General features: G+C 40.2%; 1 protein-coding gene across 3 annotated transcripts; it reads left to right on the forward strand.

Annotated features, from left to right (window-relative positions):
• Positions 1 to 355: 355 nt before the first annotated feature.
• On the forward strand, positions 356 to 16,905 carry dgkab (diacylglycerol kinase, alpha b). 3 transcript variants are annotated; one of them, XM_034198362.1, is made up of 25 exons: positions 356 to 557; positions 1,391 to 1,471; positions 2,672 to 2,748; positions 3,224 to 3,368; positions 3,786 to 3,860; positions 4,003 to 4,052; positions 4,321 to 4,395; positions 4,625 to 4,741; positions 4,921 to 5,038; positions 5,169 to 5,257; positions 7,150 to 7,260; positions 7,355 to 7,453; positions 7,566 to 7,616; positions 7,954 to 8,043; positions 8,239 to 8,312; positions 9,259 to 9,333; positions 12,959 to 13,044; positions 13,125 to 13,214; positions 13,317 to 13,477; positions 13,565 to 13,629; positions 14,272 to 14,362; positions 14,452 to 14,632; positions 14,769 to 14,889; positions 15,120 to 15,180; positions 15,549 to 16,905. In XM_034198362.1, the coding sequence occupies exons 2-25, from the start codon at positions 1,399 to 1,401 to the stop codon at positions 15,627 to 15,629; spliced, it is 2,256 nt and encodes a 751-aa protein (XP_034054253.1). In that variant the 5' UTR covers positions 356 to 557; positions 1,391 to 1,398; the 3' UTR covers positions 15,630 to 16,905. The 3 variants fall into 3 exon arrangements, with proteins under 3 accessions (XP_034054253.1, XP_034054254.1, XP_034054255.1); XM_034198363.1 differs by having other exon boundaries at positions 7,954 to 8,028; XM_034198364.1 differs by lacking the exon at positions 7,954 to 8,043.
• Positions 16,906 to 18,194: the final 1,289 nt, after the last annotated feature.

Here is an 18,194-nt window from a genome sequence, read left to right on the forward strand (position 1 = left end):
GTTATGTGAAAACTGTTGTCACATGTTAGGCTATATGTTCACCCTTCCTTGCTCTATATACATGTTATATTGCTCTTTTAGTTGGACACGTGTATTTGGAGCATGGTAACATACAGTGTGATTGAAAATAAAATAAAACTTTGACCTGCCAACTGTTCCTCCACTTTCAGTTTGTTGTATTTTATCTGCGGTGAATCTGCACTCACTTGCCTCAGCATATGTTATCTCTATATTCCATGTCACTCTGCCCCCTTAAAAAAAACAGCTCACAGATTGATTTGACATGTTGGCAGGGTCAAATAAATCAAAGTGCGCGTGCTTGTGTATGGCTATTTCGCTTGTGTTTGCTAACGCGCGCAAGGCGGTGCCACTAACAGTAATTATGTCTGTATTTAAACTCCTCCTCTGCCCTATTCCTTAATCTCCTATATCCGCTAATACCACCAGAGACATTTACTCACTAGCACAAGCTGTCGTCAACAAAAACATCAAAGTTCCGTGCCGTGAAGCTCCGAGTTTGGGACATATTTTTATTTGAAGTCTGACGAGAGAGGAAGGTAAGGAGCCTTCAATTGACTTGGTGTAAATAAACGTGCCTCGCCCTCGCCCTCAGCCTAGCCCTCTTCCTGTGTGGATGTCTGAACGCCTGTGCAGCACTTAATAGAGCAAAGTTAAAAGCAGTGGCTGTTACTCAGGCAGATAGCTTCACATTATAATCCTATTTGATGGATGCCCCTTTTAAAAGGTTGAGATGTATTTGATTTACTCTAACAGTAGGTTGCTGGTTAAGCTAGAATGATATTACAAAGTGTTTTTTGTGAGATAGGAGACATATGCAGAGAATATTGTTGGACACATTTACCAGCACAACCAATGCCTCGACAAGCTGCTGTTCAATTAAATATCCTATTCTGTTGGCGGCAGTTTTGTTTCATTGGGTGCTGACAATCAACATAGAGCCTGATCCTGCATGTTATTACTGTTGTAACTTCATGTGGGCCGATCCTTATCTTGTCAAATCTTCTAATAAACCTCTGATTTATTTACATATTTCTAAAGGTGTCAACTAATCTGAGCATGACTGAACTCTTTGAATGTGGAATGATAGGTCTCGTTGTCACTGGTTGATAAAGATTCCTCAGCTATCAAAGATACTGTCTAGATATCTGAAACCAGACTCTGGTTAATCAGTGTTTTATATAGGCGAGTGTTTGAATACTATGTTGTTTGCAATCCAAGGAATGCATGCAAACCAGTTTATATGCGTCACTCACTGTGGAGGACCTACCTTTGAAATGAAACAGTTTACCCCTTTGGTTGTGGAGGCCTCTGTTGTGTTCAAAGCTTTGTGTTGGTGTCCTCCCACGCCTCTTATTTTCTTTTTGCTCAGCCGAGGACATGGCCTCCTCTGGTGATGCAGAAGGATCTCTGACTCCTGTGGATTTTATCCAGCTGCAGCATTACATGGAAGGTCAGTTTCACCTCCTCACTCATTTCTGTAACTATTGGGTTTACAGAGTAAAACAGAAAATAATACAATAAGAAGACATATTTTAAGGACATGTATTCAAATGTGAGATCTATGATTTAGAGGTGAGTTTACATATGTGTTTGATGAAAAAGCATGATTGCAAATTATTTTAAAATACTTTAATATATTGTAATTTCAGTTGAAATGTAGGCATCAGGACAATACATTAAAAATAAAGTAAATTCATTGGATTTTTTAAAAAGACAATAGCGCTTATGCATTTTTCTCTTTTCACTTTATTAAGAGTTTATATAATATCACGTTTTTGTAAAAATTAAACTGCCTGGCTGCTGTTTTTACGAGCATAATTGAAAAGATCTGAATACTTCTTCTAGCATTGAGTGTTTGGAAGTGACCACACAATGGTCAGTGACTTATTTAGTTGTAGAAAAAAAGAAAGACATTAAGACATGAACTATACTTGATGAGGAGAAATACACACTTACACACTTAAATCACAACCTTCTTGTAATCTTATGTTTTAGCTTATACCTCCGGCACAGAAGAAGAAAAATGCTGAAACACCTGAGCCTGTGTGATGAATAAACATTCTACATTTAGACTTGATGGATCAGAGACTTTAATGAGTTTTAAGCTTCCTTCAAACTTGAGAATGTCTCCTTTGGGAGATATAATCGATATTCACAAAAGGAGTAGTCACTAAACATCATTGAATACATGACTGGGGAAGTTCCTAATCATTAAATTGCTTCTTAGGGATTCTTTTGAGGATCATTCAGCAATAACTCAAATACACAAACAACAACTCGTAACTGTAAGTGCATGCGCCAGACTTCAAACTACTATTAGTGGATAGAGGAAAGCAGGAATAGCAGGAAACTAGAAGTTGAGCGGGGCTAAAACTATTCTCTATACACTCAGAGGCTTTGAGATAATTGAAATGGGCTTTTAGTGTTACGTTGGGGGGGCAGAGGGTATTTGCACTGTTGGATAATTGATGAAGGGATAATTACACTGGACCTTAGAAAAATAAAATGTACGTCCTTCTCTACAAATAATGATGCTCTTGCAAATGTATCCTTGTTTTAACATTCATATTATAAATGTGTAATTAAATTGAATTTTGTGTGACCTTTATTCTTTTGTTTATTCACTCACCTTCTGTTGTTCTCTTTGCAGACAGCAGTTTGAGGGTGAAGGATGTGATCAAGGAGTTTCACGCCGGGGGTCGGCTGGCTCAGCACAGCTTCGGAGAGGTGAGTCATGCAAAGATCAATGATACACGTATTAAGTCTTTATTTGACAGGGTACAAATACAAAATAATAATTCAAATACATTTTGCACTACATTTCCTGAAAAAAAGATTACATTTAGGTGTTTTTATAATAAAGAAAACAGGGATTTTTACAAAAGAAAATCTTCTTTTAATACCAGGATAATACTTTTCAGGACAATGATATTTTATTTTATATATACGTAGATTTTTTTGCTTAACCTACATATCACATTTTGAGCCCCTCCATTTTTGAGCACTTCCTATTCGTTACATGGAATAAATGTTATTTTAGGTAAATTCATTTACACTTAACTCCATGGTCTTTTAATGAGTTGCAGATTAAAAATGTTCTAGGAAATTATTAGGGGATTATATAGGCCTACAGTAAAATGAAGCATTGCAATTAATATAAATGTTACACTGACACATTATTTGTTTTGACTTCTCTTCACAGTGCATGGATGCAGTGGGTTTCTCTCTCTTTCTCAAGACCTACCTAGAAGTGGACGACTTCCCTGCAGATTTCTGTCAGCGCCTTTTTCATTATTTTAGACACGTGGATCAGGATGGGTCCAATAAGTGCTCTCTGCCTAAAGGAGGTAAATCATGTTAAAAGCCCTATATCCTTTTACATAACAGCATAGAGCAGGTGTTAAGAGTTAAAGCTCTACAGTCAATCGCCCTGAGTGTGGCTGGTAATGTTCAAAATAACATACTGTAAATAATCAAAGGAAGAAAGAAAGAGCATTTCCTGTAGGACGCTGTCCGACGCCCACCTGTTTGTTTGTTTTTATCTTGTTGAGCTGCTTCATAGGAATGAAGCTGTGGGCGTAGAAAATCTTTGGAGATTACTGCACCTATTCCAAAATAACCAACGTTTGACTAAATACTTGCTCTTATAGTTTTATTGCTGCAGTCTAACATTTTATTCCGGAAGGAAACAAAACAAGACTTGCAGTTTCAGACCTCAGTAATATAATAAAGGTGTCTGTATTTCTATATTTCTTTGTCTTAAGGCAGGGTCTCTCTTAGTGACGTGTCCTGTTACTTCTCGGTGCTGGAGGAAGGACAGCCACGTGAAAAACTTGAATGTGGGTATCATCTTGATTTGATCATTTAACAACAAGTTTATTATATTGCAACTGGATTTAATGTACATTTTGATTGATTTGAACATTTTGAGGAGGAGGATAAATATGGCTGAAGCACTGACTGCCTTTGTTTTGTTTGTAGTTACTTTCAAACTTTACGATAAAGACTGCAACCAACTCCTGGACAGCTCTGTAAGTTACTCACAATGACTAACACACACTATTCACCTAGAACAGTTGACATGTGTTCATTTATTGCTGCATTTAGTTCTGCAAAAAAAAAAAGTCTAATTTAAATTGTTGTTGTGTTGGTCTTAGACCTACAGTATAGTAACACATGACCCTCTTTAAAGTAAAATGTAGAGCACACAGCATACTTGTCAGAGGTAACAATATATTGCACATTGAAAAAGAAGAACATGTCTACTGTGAATACAAAATATGCTTTTTTCTCCATCAGGAAGTGGATCGTATAATCACCCAGATGATGCGAGCTGCTGATTACCTGGGATGGGATGCGACTGAACTCAGACCAGTATGAGTCTCATTTTGATGTCTTTTTCATTTAAAGCTTTAAATAATAAATATGTTATCTGAAACAAATCAACATGAGGGTATAATAATTAAGAATCTTTAGTAGGAGGGTTATAATAAGTGTTACATTATAAATAGACCTTAATAACAGCAGCTAAGATATGTGAAATGAAGCTAACTGTGCAGCAGTTTGATAGTAAATAACAAGCTTTTTTTTTGTCTGTGTACAGGTGCTTAAAGAAATGATGACAGCGTTCGATGTGGACGACAGTGGGTATGTCACTCTGGAGGAATGGGTGAAAGGAGGCATGAACAATGTGCCTTTACTTGTCCTGCTCGGACTGAAGGTAAGTGAACAAGCATTTGACACATAAAACACTCTCATGTCCCCTCAACACCCCCTGTTTTGTCAGTGTTGCTCGGGTTTAACCCACTTAAATGGGTCGCCTTTGCTCTTATTGCAGTGTGGTTTTCTGGGGTTCTTGTTCTTTCTAATTTAGTATTTCTTTCTCCCTCTCCCCTGCAGATGACAGAGAGGGATGGACAGCACATTTGGAGGATGAAGCACTTCAACAAGCCGACCTACTGCAGCGTGTGTCAGAACATGCTGCTCGGCCTCGGGAAGCAGGGACTCTGCTGCACCTGTAAGAGCTCAGCGCCGCCACCAGGGGGCCGCCACGCACCGCACACACTGCACAAGTGATGAGGAGTAGTCACATTGTGCCATTTGCTATAGAATAATAATTCCTAACCTTCCTTCTTCTTGCCCCTCAGGTTGCAAGTACACTGTCCACAGTCGATGTGCCAACAAGAATCCTGAACCCTGTTCTCGTACCTTTGTGAAATCAAAAAATGAGATTGGTGTAAGGACACACACAAACACTTTATGAACATTTCCTTACATTGGATTTGTTGTTGTTTTTTAAATCAGCAAGATACATTTAGTTTTTTTGATATTTGTTTTTTTCCATTTATCAACATAACAACAACAAAGATACATTAAACTTTCTTTCAATGCTTTTTTCAATATCAATTTAAATCAGGCTGAGAAACATATAAATTAAAGGTGGGGTAGGTAATTTTGGAGAAAGCTCGAGTGCGCTAGAATTTGAAAATACACAGCCGGAAAAAATCTGCCACTTCCTTACAGAGCCCCTCCTCCAACACACACGAACTCGCACATGACCAATGAGGGCACGAGATAAGTTTGTGCACAGATGGAAGGCTGACAGGCAGGTAGGCCATCCAGTTATTTTAGCCGGGCCGGCTCAAATGATTGGTCGTGCTTTTTACAGTACTACGGCTTCCACAGATGACGTTTTTTATGGATTTTTTGTCAAAGCACTTAAGATATTCATTGCTATCGGGATGTTAAGAGCATTCCATGGAATATAACAAAAAGTGTATCTCGAGCCGGTTTCTCAAACTTACCTACCCCACCTTTAATTCATGTTGGTTATAGGGCTGCAACTAACTATTAGTTGCATGTTCTGCATGTCTGCTCAATGTCCTGATTTGGCACAATATGTGTTTCTTTTATTTTCTGATGTATATTCATTCAAGCACAAGGGACAATCTGTAATACATCTCATCAGTTTACTGGCCAGGTTTCGCCTGCTGCTTCCGGAGGTTTGATTAGCCAGTGTGCTTAAGGGGTTTTAGATCTGTTGATGCACGTCTGCCTGTCATTAGTTTTTCAAAAAGATGATACGTCTAACAATGTGCATAACTTCCACAGCTGCTATAAAGAGGGTGTGCTCTGCGCTAATTCTCTTAAAGTCAACGATAACATAATTTCCCTGAAATCATTCAGGGCTGGGCTGGGGTTTGGCACCGCTCTAATGAATATCCAGTTGGTCCTGGGGCGAAAGTTTAACATCATGTAAAGACTTGCCTTGACATTATGGGTAGGAGAATGTGTGAACGTCAGTGATTGATTGGATTTATTTCAGGAATTAGAAAAAAAAGACATAAAACACTGCACATTGCAGGATTAACAATATCTTATTAGATATCTCTTGATCATAAAAAATAAACAGGGGTAGTATATAACTTATTTAGTTATAGTAAGTAGAAATAGTCACTAAAGTACTTACGTTCTTGTGTGAGCTGCATCTTAAATGATTATTTAAGATATACTTTATTAATCCCAAATTGCGAAATACAAATGCAGCAGCATGTAAAACAAAGTATTGCACACAATTAGAATTAAAACAGAGTAGAAAATGAGCAATTATACAATATAAACATCTCAAAATAGAAGAACAAAACAAACTAAAAGAATGAAAATATAAAAGTTGACCTTGAAGATACAAATCTGTAAACTATGACAAATAAAACACTATTGAAGGGCTAAATGACAGCTAACACAATATAAAAGTGGGATATCATTTACATTTAGTGTGCAAGAATGGCATATTCATCCATCCATCCATCCATCCATCTTCTCCCGCTTATCCGTGGTCGGGTCGCGGGGGTAGCAGTTCCAGCAGAGAGCCCCAAACTTTCTTTTCCCTGGCGACATGGCATATTCAATTAAATATAAATATAAAATGTACAGTTTGAAGTTATAAGCCCAGTTAACAAAAGAGAAACTATCATACTCCCCTCCCCTGTCAACTTCTGGGTCATTTGAAACAGACAACAAAGAATGAGTTTTAATCTTGCTATTGATCAAACTGTTTAAATGAATCTCAGAAAGTAATGATATACATATTTTCCTGAACACTCTGTTTTGCTCTCCTCTGTGTCTCAGATCGCGGCTCACGACTGGATCAGAGCGGACTGTAACTCCAACAAGTGTCAGGTCTGCCACAAGAAGATCAAAACTCTGGCCGGGAGGCGTTGTGTGTGGTGCCAGGAATTGGTGAGGAGTGTGCTCATGTTTGGAAACACTGAAATAATTAGAGAGGATACATTTTTTTTTAATATATGCTCGCTAAATGTTGTCTCTTTTTAAGCGTCACGATGAGTGTATTTTCTCCGGCTTATCGTCCTGTGATTGTGGGCCACTAAGAGATCATATACTGCCTCCGTGGGCCATATTCCCCATCTCAAAGGTAAAATTAGCAACACAAGGAATGTGCTTTACCAAAATTAGAAATATTGTCAGTGAATTGTTTGTGGTGTAGTTGTTAGAATATTGTAATTTAATTTAATTGTATTTTTCAGGAGGAGGACAGCAGCCTGTTGAATGTCACCCCTGATGGCCACATCCTGCAGGTCTGCATCATCAAATCTTCTTAAGACATTTTATTCCTTATCCCACTGTACACCCATGTTTTCTCTGTGAGGTTTATTTCAAATTGCCTGCTCAAACCACCATCTGCATATCATTGCTTTTGGGAGATTCTCCACTTTCAGTGATTCGTCGTGTTAAAAAAGACTGGGCCAATGCCTTTGTAGTCTGTTCGATTAAGTAAAGAAATGTGACATAAAATAAGAATAAAAGCATCCTCAGCAATATTTTGACAATATTAAAGCAACACATATAAAAAATAAATATGAACTTTGGGATGCATGCTTTGATATTTCCTGTCCCTCATTATATGTTCACAAGGGGTTGTCGCTGAAGGCAAGAAAAGGCCAATCATTGGTTGCCAATTTCTCCAGGAGAGGACACAAAGAAGCCATGGTGAATGGCGGTCATGTATAAACCAAAGCTATTTTCTTTAAAAACTCAACATTTTCTGTATCAACAGACAGCAGAAGTTTGCATGATGCTGCATCACAGAAGCCTCACTCAAAGCATGTGTTCACACATTCAATCCTTACAATATGTATGTGTTTTTCAGGTGATTTACATTATCTATTGGATCTGAATCTGTCATGTTTTCTTCTTCAGATCGTTCCGGTTTCAGACAGGCACCCTCTGCTGGTGTTTGTTAACCCAAAGAGTGGAGGAATGCAGGGGGAACGGTAAGCAGATTAAATCTCCATATGATGGTGACATGTTCTTTACTCCTAGTGCCAAAGTGTTCTACTAATTCTCAACTTTCATTTAAACTACATATAAAGCATGTAATACAAAAAGTCAATTACGGAATCGGTGTTTTACACCGCTCTCGCAATTGTTTTATGCTCAGTGTCCGAAAGAGAATTGCTTCTCAACTTATTCTTCCGATTATGGACTATTGTGATGTTGTCTACCAAAATGCACATAAATCAGATCTTGCTCCACTCAACATAGCCTACAACAGACTATGCAGATTTGTTCTTGGTTGTCCTTTTCGTACACATCACTGCACAATGTATAACCAACTTAAATGGCCTTCTTTAAATGTAAGAAGACACACGCATTGGCTTCAGCTGATATTTAAATGCATTTATCTTAACTATCCCCCTTATTTAAAGCAGTATTTTGTACCCTACTCACCAATTCATCAAGTTAGACATTCTGTTCAGATTCATTTCTCTGTCCCCTCAAAAAAATTGATTGGCAGAAGAGCGTTCATGTTCAAAGCCTCAACTGACTGGAATACTTTACCTGCTGCTATTAGATCTCTTGCATCATTGGGTATGTTTAAACATGCATTATCATCTCACTTTCAACTGGTCTGTACTTGTTATTAATGAAACTGATATTGATGAAACTGATTTGCTTGACTGTCTCAAATTGTAATGATTGTGTGCATTGCTTGAATTTTACTTAACAGACTGTATGTGGTTTGTCTTGTGTGTCATGTTTTGCATTTTGTCTTTTTGTTTATGTATGTCTGTAAGTTGTTGCTATTGTCGGGACCCCCTTGAAAACGAGATGGTGCATCTCAAGGGGTCTATCCCAATGAATAAAATGTCTATATATTTCATTTTTGGAATAGGAATATCCTTTTCATTTGTGTGCTTCCTTCTGTTTGTTCCACAGAGTGCTCAGGAAGTTTCAGTACCTGCTGAACCCGCGTCAGGTGTACAACCTCTCCAACGGGGGTCCTGCACCAGGGTACTGTACACTTTCACCACCATTACTGTACATATGTACGCCCATATCTTCAATGTTTCACAAACATACATGTAATGCATAATAATTGTGTAAGTGCAATAATGCTAGATAACAATTCATTATAAAAGCCGTTTATGACTACCAAATACTTCCTAATAATAAACTGAATATTGGCCTTTTACACAAGAGTTATTTTGAAATATAAGGCCCTTTTTTGTAATACAATATATTCTTTTATATGGAATTATAACCATTATATTCATAAATGGTCAATGGTCATAAGAACACAAAACGTTCTAAAATGATTGTTTACTTCACTTAAAGCATACAACTCCCACGGAGAATAACTTAAAATCACATTATAATCATAGGATAACAGTGCTGTTGTGGCAATTTAGCACTCACAACAGGAAAGAATGAAACAGAGAGGGATCAATAAAACACAAATACAAGGTGAAGCAAGTAGGACCCAAATGCAGATTACACTGATATTGCGTTTATTTCAAGGATAAAATAATAACTTGGACAAAACAGAACACTCACCGGTGAACTCATTCACAAACAAAAGACAAACCAACACTGATCACTAGGCCACCAGGGTGGGTGGAGGGGGTCAGGAGGACGGGATTTTGGGCTGACAGCCCAGGAGCACAGCGGAGGACCCGGAAGGGATCTCGGGCGGACGGCCCGGGGGAAAAGCAGAAGCCGAGAAGGGGGACTCGGGCGGACGGCCCGGGGGCAAGGCAGAGTCCAAGGTGGGGGTCTCGGGCGGACGGCCCGGGGGCAAGGCAGAGTCCATGGTGGGGCGACGGCCACAGCGGGCGAACTCAGGGGGCCGAGCATGCGGGCGAAGACAGCGGCAGGAAGCGTCAGGGGGCCGGGCCCGAGGGCGAAGACCGCGGCTCTCAGGGGGCCGGGCTCGAGGGCGAAGACCGCAGCTCTCAGGGGGCCGGGCTCGAGGGCGAAGACCAGACAGCTCCGGAGGCTTGGCAGGACCCAGTGTCGGCCGAACAGGAACCGGAGCCGGTGGGACAGGCTTCGGCAGGATCCCCGACGAGACAGGACACAGGATTGGCAGGACCTCCAACGGCACGGGACATAGGATTGGCAGGACCCCCGGCAGAAGAGTAGTCGGCGGGGCCTCCAACGGCACAGGACACAGGGTTGGCAGGACCCCCGGCAGGAGAGTAGTCGGCGGGACCCCCAACGGGACAGGACACAGGGTTGGCAGGACCCCCGGCAGGACCTCCAACGGCACGGGACATAGGGTTGGCAGGACCCCCGTCAGAAGAGTAGTCGGCGGGGCCTCCAACGGCACAGGACACAGGGTTGGCAGGACCCCTGGCAGGAGAGTAGTCGGCGGGACCCCCAACGGGACAGGACACAGGGTTGGCAGGACCCCCGGCAGGACCTCCAACGGCACAGGACACAGGGTTGGCAGGACCCCCGGCAGAGGAGCAGTCGGCGGGACCCCCAACGGGACAGGACATAGGGTTGGCAGGACCCCCGGCAGGAGAGTAGTCGGCGGGACCCCCAACGGAACCTCCAACGGCACTTCAGTAGGGACTTGAGTTGGAACTTGAGTAGGGACTGGAGAGGGGGCTCGAGAGGGGACTTGAGAGGGAACTCGAGAGGGGACTCGAGAGGGGACGAGAGGAAACTGGAGAGGGAACTTGAGATGGGACTAGAGAAGTGACTAAAGGAGGGACTGGAGAAGGGACTAGAGATGGGACTAGGGAAGTGACTAGAGGAGGGACTTGAGAAAGGACTTGAGTAGGGACTATAGAAGGGACTAGAGTTAGTACCTGAGAAGTGACTAGAGAAGTGACTAGAGGTGGGACTGGAGAAGGGACTAGAGAAGGGACTAGGGAAGTGACCTGAGGAGGGACTAGGGAAGTGACTAGAGAAGGGACTAGAGGAGGGACTCGAGAAGAGACTAGAGAGGGGACCAGAGAAGGGACTTGAACCATGGCCGCTGGGCCGGAACTGGGTCTGGAACCATGGCTGCTGGGGCCAGAACTTGGGCCGGAACCATGGCTACTGGGGCCAGAACTGGGTCTTGAACCATGGCTGCTGGGGCCGGAACCATGGCTCTTGGGGCTCGGGCTGCTAGCCTGGCCTTGCGACTCCTTCTTTTAAGAGCCGTTTGGAGGCTTCGTGGACCTCCAAAAGCCAGACGAGTTCCAGAGAACGGCTCCTGGACAGGAGCAGGAGCTGGGGCAGAAGCAAGGGTTGACTCCAGATGGAACACACCGAGGCGTATGGCGTCAGGTTGGGTATTGGGAGGCAGGGAGCTAGCATGCCTGGGGCTAGCAGGCTGGGAAACAGGTTTGACCTCAAAGCTGCCAAAAAAGTCCTCCACCCACTCGGGTAGCAACTCCCTCAACCAGGGCCTTGAGGTTACCTCCTGACGTGCCGCAGAAAAAATGGACTGCCTCTCTTCACTACTGGAGGCATATTTAAAGTCATTCCTCAAACATGTCAAATTGTACTCCACTTCGTACAAACTGTCTGCTGGGTCCATTCTTTGTTGGTTCGTACTGTTACGGTGGATGAAGCAATCAGGACCCAAATGCAGATTACACTGATATTGCCTTTATTTCAAGGATAAAATAATAACTTGGACAACACAGAACACTCACCGGTGAACTTATTCACAAACAAAAGACGAACCAACACTGAACACAGGAAGGGACAAGACTAAATACAGGGAGGGGTAATCACAAGACGAGAAACAGCCGGGCAGGGGAGGAGAAACACAAGGGCGACAGGTGAACACAATCAGACAATTAGACACACCAGGGAAACTAACGACAGGGGAAAAACACAGGAAGAAGGACCAGACAATATACAAGGAAGAAAACACCCAAAACAAGACATACAAAACGTGACATAACACAATAATCGTAACAGGTATAGTTGATCAATTATTATTTCGTTGTACAACAATCAATAATAACGAGGAAAACATTACCTCTGCTCTCAAGCAGTCCTACAGCAATGCTTTTAAGTAGTATAACTTTACAGAAACATATATAGGACTCTTGACAGGACGCACACACATTTCCTTACATTAGCTAACACACGATATCACATGTTCTGCCTCTGAATGCTATACTTGTATGTTCCAGATATGGAAAGTTTACTTATCTCATGACGTCCTTTAGGAGTGGTCTACTAACAAAGGTTAACTGTTTTTATAACCTAAGGCCTTTTCTGAACTTCCTCCAACCTCGATGTCAGCTCACTTAAAATGAATACATCTATTGATAATTCAGAAGGACCATTGTCTCTCTAACTCATCATATGGAATACCATGTAACATTAAATGAATATACCAGAAATACGCTGTATTAAACTTTCTGCTATAACAGTGCTTGCTAATGATGTATTACAACTATGAATGAATGAAACATGTGACAATTAAATTATATCACAGTTTTAAGTCCTTTTAACTCTTTATAAAATGCTTAATCATTTGTTATAATTACTGTAATTGTGAATATTTACAGGCGATATTATCTATAATTAGAAAGTGGTATAAGCAGATTTTAATGCATTTAAGGTTTTGTAATAAAGCATTCTAGACAATGAGCTTAATGTCATGTTTTCTCTGTTTCTTCAGACTTCACTTCTTCCGCAGTCTGGATCAGTACAGGATCCTGGTGTGTGGAGGAGACGGCACCGTCGGCTGGCTCCTGGATGCTATAGGTACTTAGGGTCCTTTTTGGGTTTAGAGAGGTAATAAAGGAAACCATCTCTAAATATAATAAATGTTCCTGTGATTTCAGACAAAGCAGACCTGCAGGTGCGTCATCCGGTGGCTGTCTTGCCTCTGGGCACCGGGAACGACCTGGCCCGCTGTCTGCGCTGGGGAGGAGGTGAAGCCCCCAGCACATTACCTCTAAACATCACTGAGGTGTTGTGACTAGCGTTGGAGCTCCGTGTCTTACCCTTTCTGCTTCTTCTGTATCTTGTGAAAGGCTACGACGGGTCAAACTTGAGAGAGATCCTAAAGGAGGTTGAAGCTAGCGAGCAGGTTCCCATGGACCGCTGGAGCATCCAGGTGATACCAGAAGACCCCCAGGACGCAGGAGACCCCGTGCCCTACGAGATCATTAACAACTACTTCTCTATTGGAGTGGTGAGTCAGTGCCAAAGCATGAAAGGAATAATGACATTAAACATTTACATTTCTTAATGAAAATTAATTGAAATGTGTGTTTGACAGGATGCCTCTATTGCGCATCGTTTCCACTCCATGAGAGAGAAACACCCGCGGAGATTCAACAGCAGGTGAGGGTTCGGAATTGTAGAGAGAGAGAGTATTGACAAAAGGATTGCACGGCTTTTGCGTCATTTAAACATATAAGGCAAAAATAAGTGGTGTAGTTCTAAAAACATCAATAAAGTTTAAATCTTCCCCTTAGGGCTGCTGATTAAATAACATCTCCAGTATCCTCTCCTTTTTGCCTTTTAATTAGTTAATTTGCATACATTTTCTGGTAAAATGTCCCATTTCTATACATGCAAATCAATCAATGTTTATTTCAAGCGGTTTCGCTCAACCTTATTCATTTTGCTATCGAATGATGGTTGTGTTATGAAAATAAATAATTTAAACTAAGAATAAATTACATTTAAATAAAAACAAAAAATAAGGTTTTTAAAATAGAATAGACAAATATGTTCCTCTTCCTTTCCCAAGCTCTTTTCCTTTGCTCTTTTAATTGCTTTGGTCAAGTTTTAATGGCACTCACCACGCCATATGATAATTGGAGAACAAAAATCCAACGCAATACATTATGCGTGTGTTTACACTATAAAATCACTAGTCCATTATCTTTTGTGAACCAAATCTTGAGAAGGGGAAATCTATTCTTTGTTCATTTTAGACTTTTGAAAAATGTCTAACATGAAGCTCTCTTTTTGTATAAGAATGAAGAACAAACTTTGGTATTTGGAGTTTGCCACTTCTGAAACCATCTCTGCCACTTGCAAGAAGCTGAAGGAGTGTCTTATGATTCAGGTGAGATGTCTATAAGTCATGTAGCAATTTTTATTTTAAAGAAGTATTTGTACTTCACAGAAGAGCTAATCTTGTTTTGCCTCCCCCAGTGCTGTGGGAGGTCTCTGGATCTGAGCAGTATGTCCCTGGAGGGCATAGCTGTCCTCAACATACCCAGCATGCACGGAGGCTCCAACCTCTGGGGCGAGTCCAAGAAGTGTGACGGTGCTCCAGAGGCAGAGCACAGCGAGGTTATCACTGACCCTGAACTTCTTAAAACAGTCTCTCAAGGTACTATCTTAAATCATCACATTTATTGTTTCTAAATATTATCTTGACGTTATGGCGTGAACCTGGTTTTATGATGCTGATTCAATCTTTTACAAACAATTTGAACTTGATCTGTGTGTTTCTCTGTGTGCTGCAGATATCAGTGATAGGCGTATGGAGGTGGTGGGGCTGGAAGGAGCCATAGAGATGGGACAGATCTACACTAAAATGAAGAGCGCCGGGCACAGACTGGCACAGACTTCCCAAATCACCATCAGGTTGTTCACTTTTACCTACAGGGGGCTGACAATAATAACAAGAATACGTGACAATATGAAACAAGAACTACAAGAATGTATGTGGCTGCTGTTTTTGATTCCATTTTACTGTCTGATGTTCTGATTTGTAATCCCTCTCTATGCCATCCAATGTAAACAGAGAAACACTTGACATATGGTTCGGGTAAAGTATATTTAAATCTGACTTTCTCTATCTTCCCTGTGTGCAGGACAATCAAAGCCCTGCCCATGCAGATTGATGGGGAGCCGTGGATGCAGCCTCCGTGTACTGTAAGTGATCCAATTCAGTGCCAAGAGACGTTACATATCAGACTAGTAATTAAACCCAGTGGTTAGAGCATCGTAATGAACAACAAAGTTGTTATTATTTGTAGAGTTATTTTCAAACCTGCGGCCGAGACACATGGCTCGTACAGCATAGATAAAATAAACTGAGATTAACCCAGATTAGGGCTATCAAGGAGAACGAGTTTGAAGGCTATAATATTATTTGAATTTAGAAGTCGATTTTATCCAATGTGTATTACAGTTATTGAGACATTAAAAAAAAATCATTATTATTATTATTAGCTGATGTGATATTCATTATTTTAAAGGAATTTCAAGATTCACCAATATTTATTTATTTTTTATTATAGATCCACATAACTCACAAGAACCAAGCTAACATGCTGATGGCTGTACCAACAAAACCAAGCGGCTTCTTTCACCTCAAATGAACCAACACTTCGTGCTCCAGTCTGCTGAGGGTCACCACAGAACAACTTTATTATTGTGAATAACGCAGAATGGGGGGTTAAAATATATTTGCTTTCTGTTTCTACTATTAAGTATTATTGTGTATTGTGTCTTTTGCACGTAATCCATGATATAAAATTATACATAATTATAAGTGCAGACAGCTTGCCAGAGAGAACACTGACCAAATCAAAGTCAGTCCACTGTGATTGTGTGCCAAATGTAATGCAATCCTTTTTTGTGTGTTTGTAAAAAGAAGAACATGGCATGTTGTGTATTTTGAGTGTATAGATAAGAAATATCATTGTTTATCAAATGTTGTGATAGCATTTTGTATTTACTAGTATTTATAGTGTATTGCTGGTTCACCTGTTCCTCCTAATGCAGCTGGTGCAACCTGCTTCACTTTATTCAACAACACTGTACTACCTGTCTATTCTCATGTCTTTCTGACTGAAAGAAAAGCAAAGTTAAAGTGTTTACTGTTTCTTAGATAGTCGAAAAAACTGATTTCAGAAAGACCTTGATTGAATGTGAAAGGACTTTTATAAAGACATTTATAACTGTCAAAGGCCAGAGGGAGTTTGATACATCTCTTCTAAGATGTTCCACATTTGGTTTAAAAAGACAGCATTCAATTGTTTTGTATACATCAATGTACCCTGGATAGTAATGTTAGTTTCATACATGTTGTTGTCCTGTAACTTTGCCAAAAATGTATTTCTCTGCGTTAAGATTGTCACAAAATACACAGAAACTTTCTGAGACCTAATGAAAGGAGATATTACCAACCTAGTATCTATGGATATTCAGTCTTGTGTTGGATTTTCAGTGTGCTTGTATACATGTAACATGATTGTCTTAATGTTCAATTGTGTGGTCATCCTTTGCCTGTGACTTGACAATATTGCATACTCTGTTTCAGTAGGATGCTTATATAGCATAACATTGTCCTCTTAATTAATTACAATCCGTCACACACCTACAAGTGTGTTTGTAATACAGTGTACATCCTCTCACCTTTTAACACTTGTGAAGATCTTTCTGTATGTTGCAGGTGAATATTGAGCTATAAAAGGTTTGGTAACAATTAAACGAGACACAAAAAGATGCTTCAGTATTTATTATGCAAATACAAACCCTCCATTTTCATCTAATTCTTAAACTCTTTTAGGGAAAAATGTCAGTTTGCCCAAATGTTATCTTAATAATGTGCTACTAAATGGAAAAGAATAAAAACATCTAGTATCATGTGTACTTCCATGTGTATTCGTTATAAAGTATGTTAAATAACATTGCTTATATTCCAAACGATCAGACTTGTGTTTTAATTTGATGTATTAAGTGTATGCACAACTCCTCTGCATGCAGCCTACTTTTCAAAAATCCCAAAACTAAGTTGCTTAAATCCCCCTAAAGCCCAAGCATGGTAGCATATAGTGAGGCAGGATTTGCATCAATGTAGGAGGAAAAGCAGGAGGAATAATCCAGAAGTGGTGGAGAGAAGTGCCAACAGAAAACACGAGGTTCAGTGTATGGTGTGTGTTTGTTTGAGACATCATTTAGTTTCAAGGAATACAGAAACAGGAGTACTGTTTATCGTTTATTTATTTGATCAAAACTGACTTAAACAAAGAAAACAAACATTTAATAATAAGACACAAGAACTCACAGATGATCAGCTCATTAAGAACTGATGTGTTTGACCTGAAGTCACTGCAGAGCAGCATTAGTTTTGAGTGCCTTAATCCTTGCAATGTCCCGTCTAGACTGACATTTTATATTCATACTGTGAACCACGCAATCAGGCCTCAAACCCCTAAATATAAACTCCACTAACAAGCGGTTTGCTCCAACTGCAGGTTATTTCCTCTGATGAATACTATCATGTGCTTCTCACCTTAATGACCCCTATCACTTTCTTCATACTACTACTATTGAACTAGATCACGTCCAAAGATCCCCTGAGGGTTCGAGTGTTGGTGTTCCTGGCAGTTGTCGTGGAGAAACTACTAAATTAGGGGTATTAAGTGATGCTTAAATGGATATTGACAAATGGACATTTGCAGCTGTGGCCGTGACATCAATGGTGCAGATTGACCGTTGATTCCTTTACGTTGTAAAATGGTTTAAGATGTCTCATCTTTTGAATTCAAAGTGTAATTGGCATTCTCTGTGGGTCAGTTTGAAAGTTGAAAGAAATGCAGTCGGTCTCGATGGGAGAGACTCCTGTAAAGAGGGGTCTTTTTCTTGTGATAACTGTCTATCGTGAAATGTATGCAACATAATGAAGTGTTTATTCACAACCACTTAAAAAGGGATATTTTTATCAAATAAGTCCAGCGTTAGGCCTATTAATTGTTAATTGCTGAAACTGGATAATATCAGTGTTTTATTTTTGTCATTTGTGTTTTGTGTTTACTTTATTAACTTTTTTTTGGTCAAATGTGTTAATTTTATTGGACTGTACATTTTTATGTTTCTTTAAAAATGTGGAAACTAGGAAGACTGTGCTTTATGGCACAACTAATGGGGATCTCATTATA

Source organism: Gymnodraco acuticeps, unplaced genomic scaffold (genome assembly GCF_902827175.1).
Source record: "Gymnodraco acuticeps unplaced genomic scaffold, fGymAcu1.1, whole genome shotgun sequence".
Classification (NCBI taxonomy): domain Eukaryota; kingdom Metazoa; phylum Chordata; class Actinopteri; order Perciformes; family Bathydraconidae; genus Gymnodraco; species Gymnodraco acuticeps.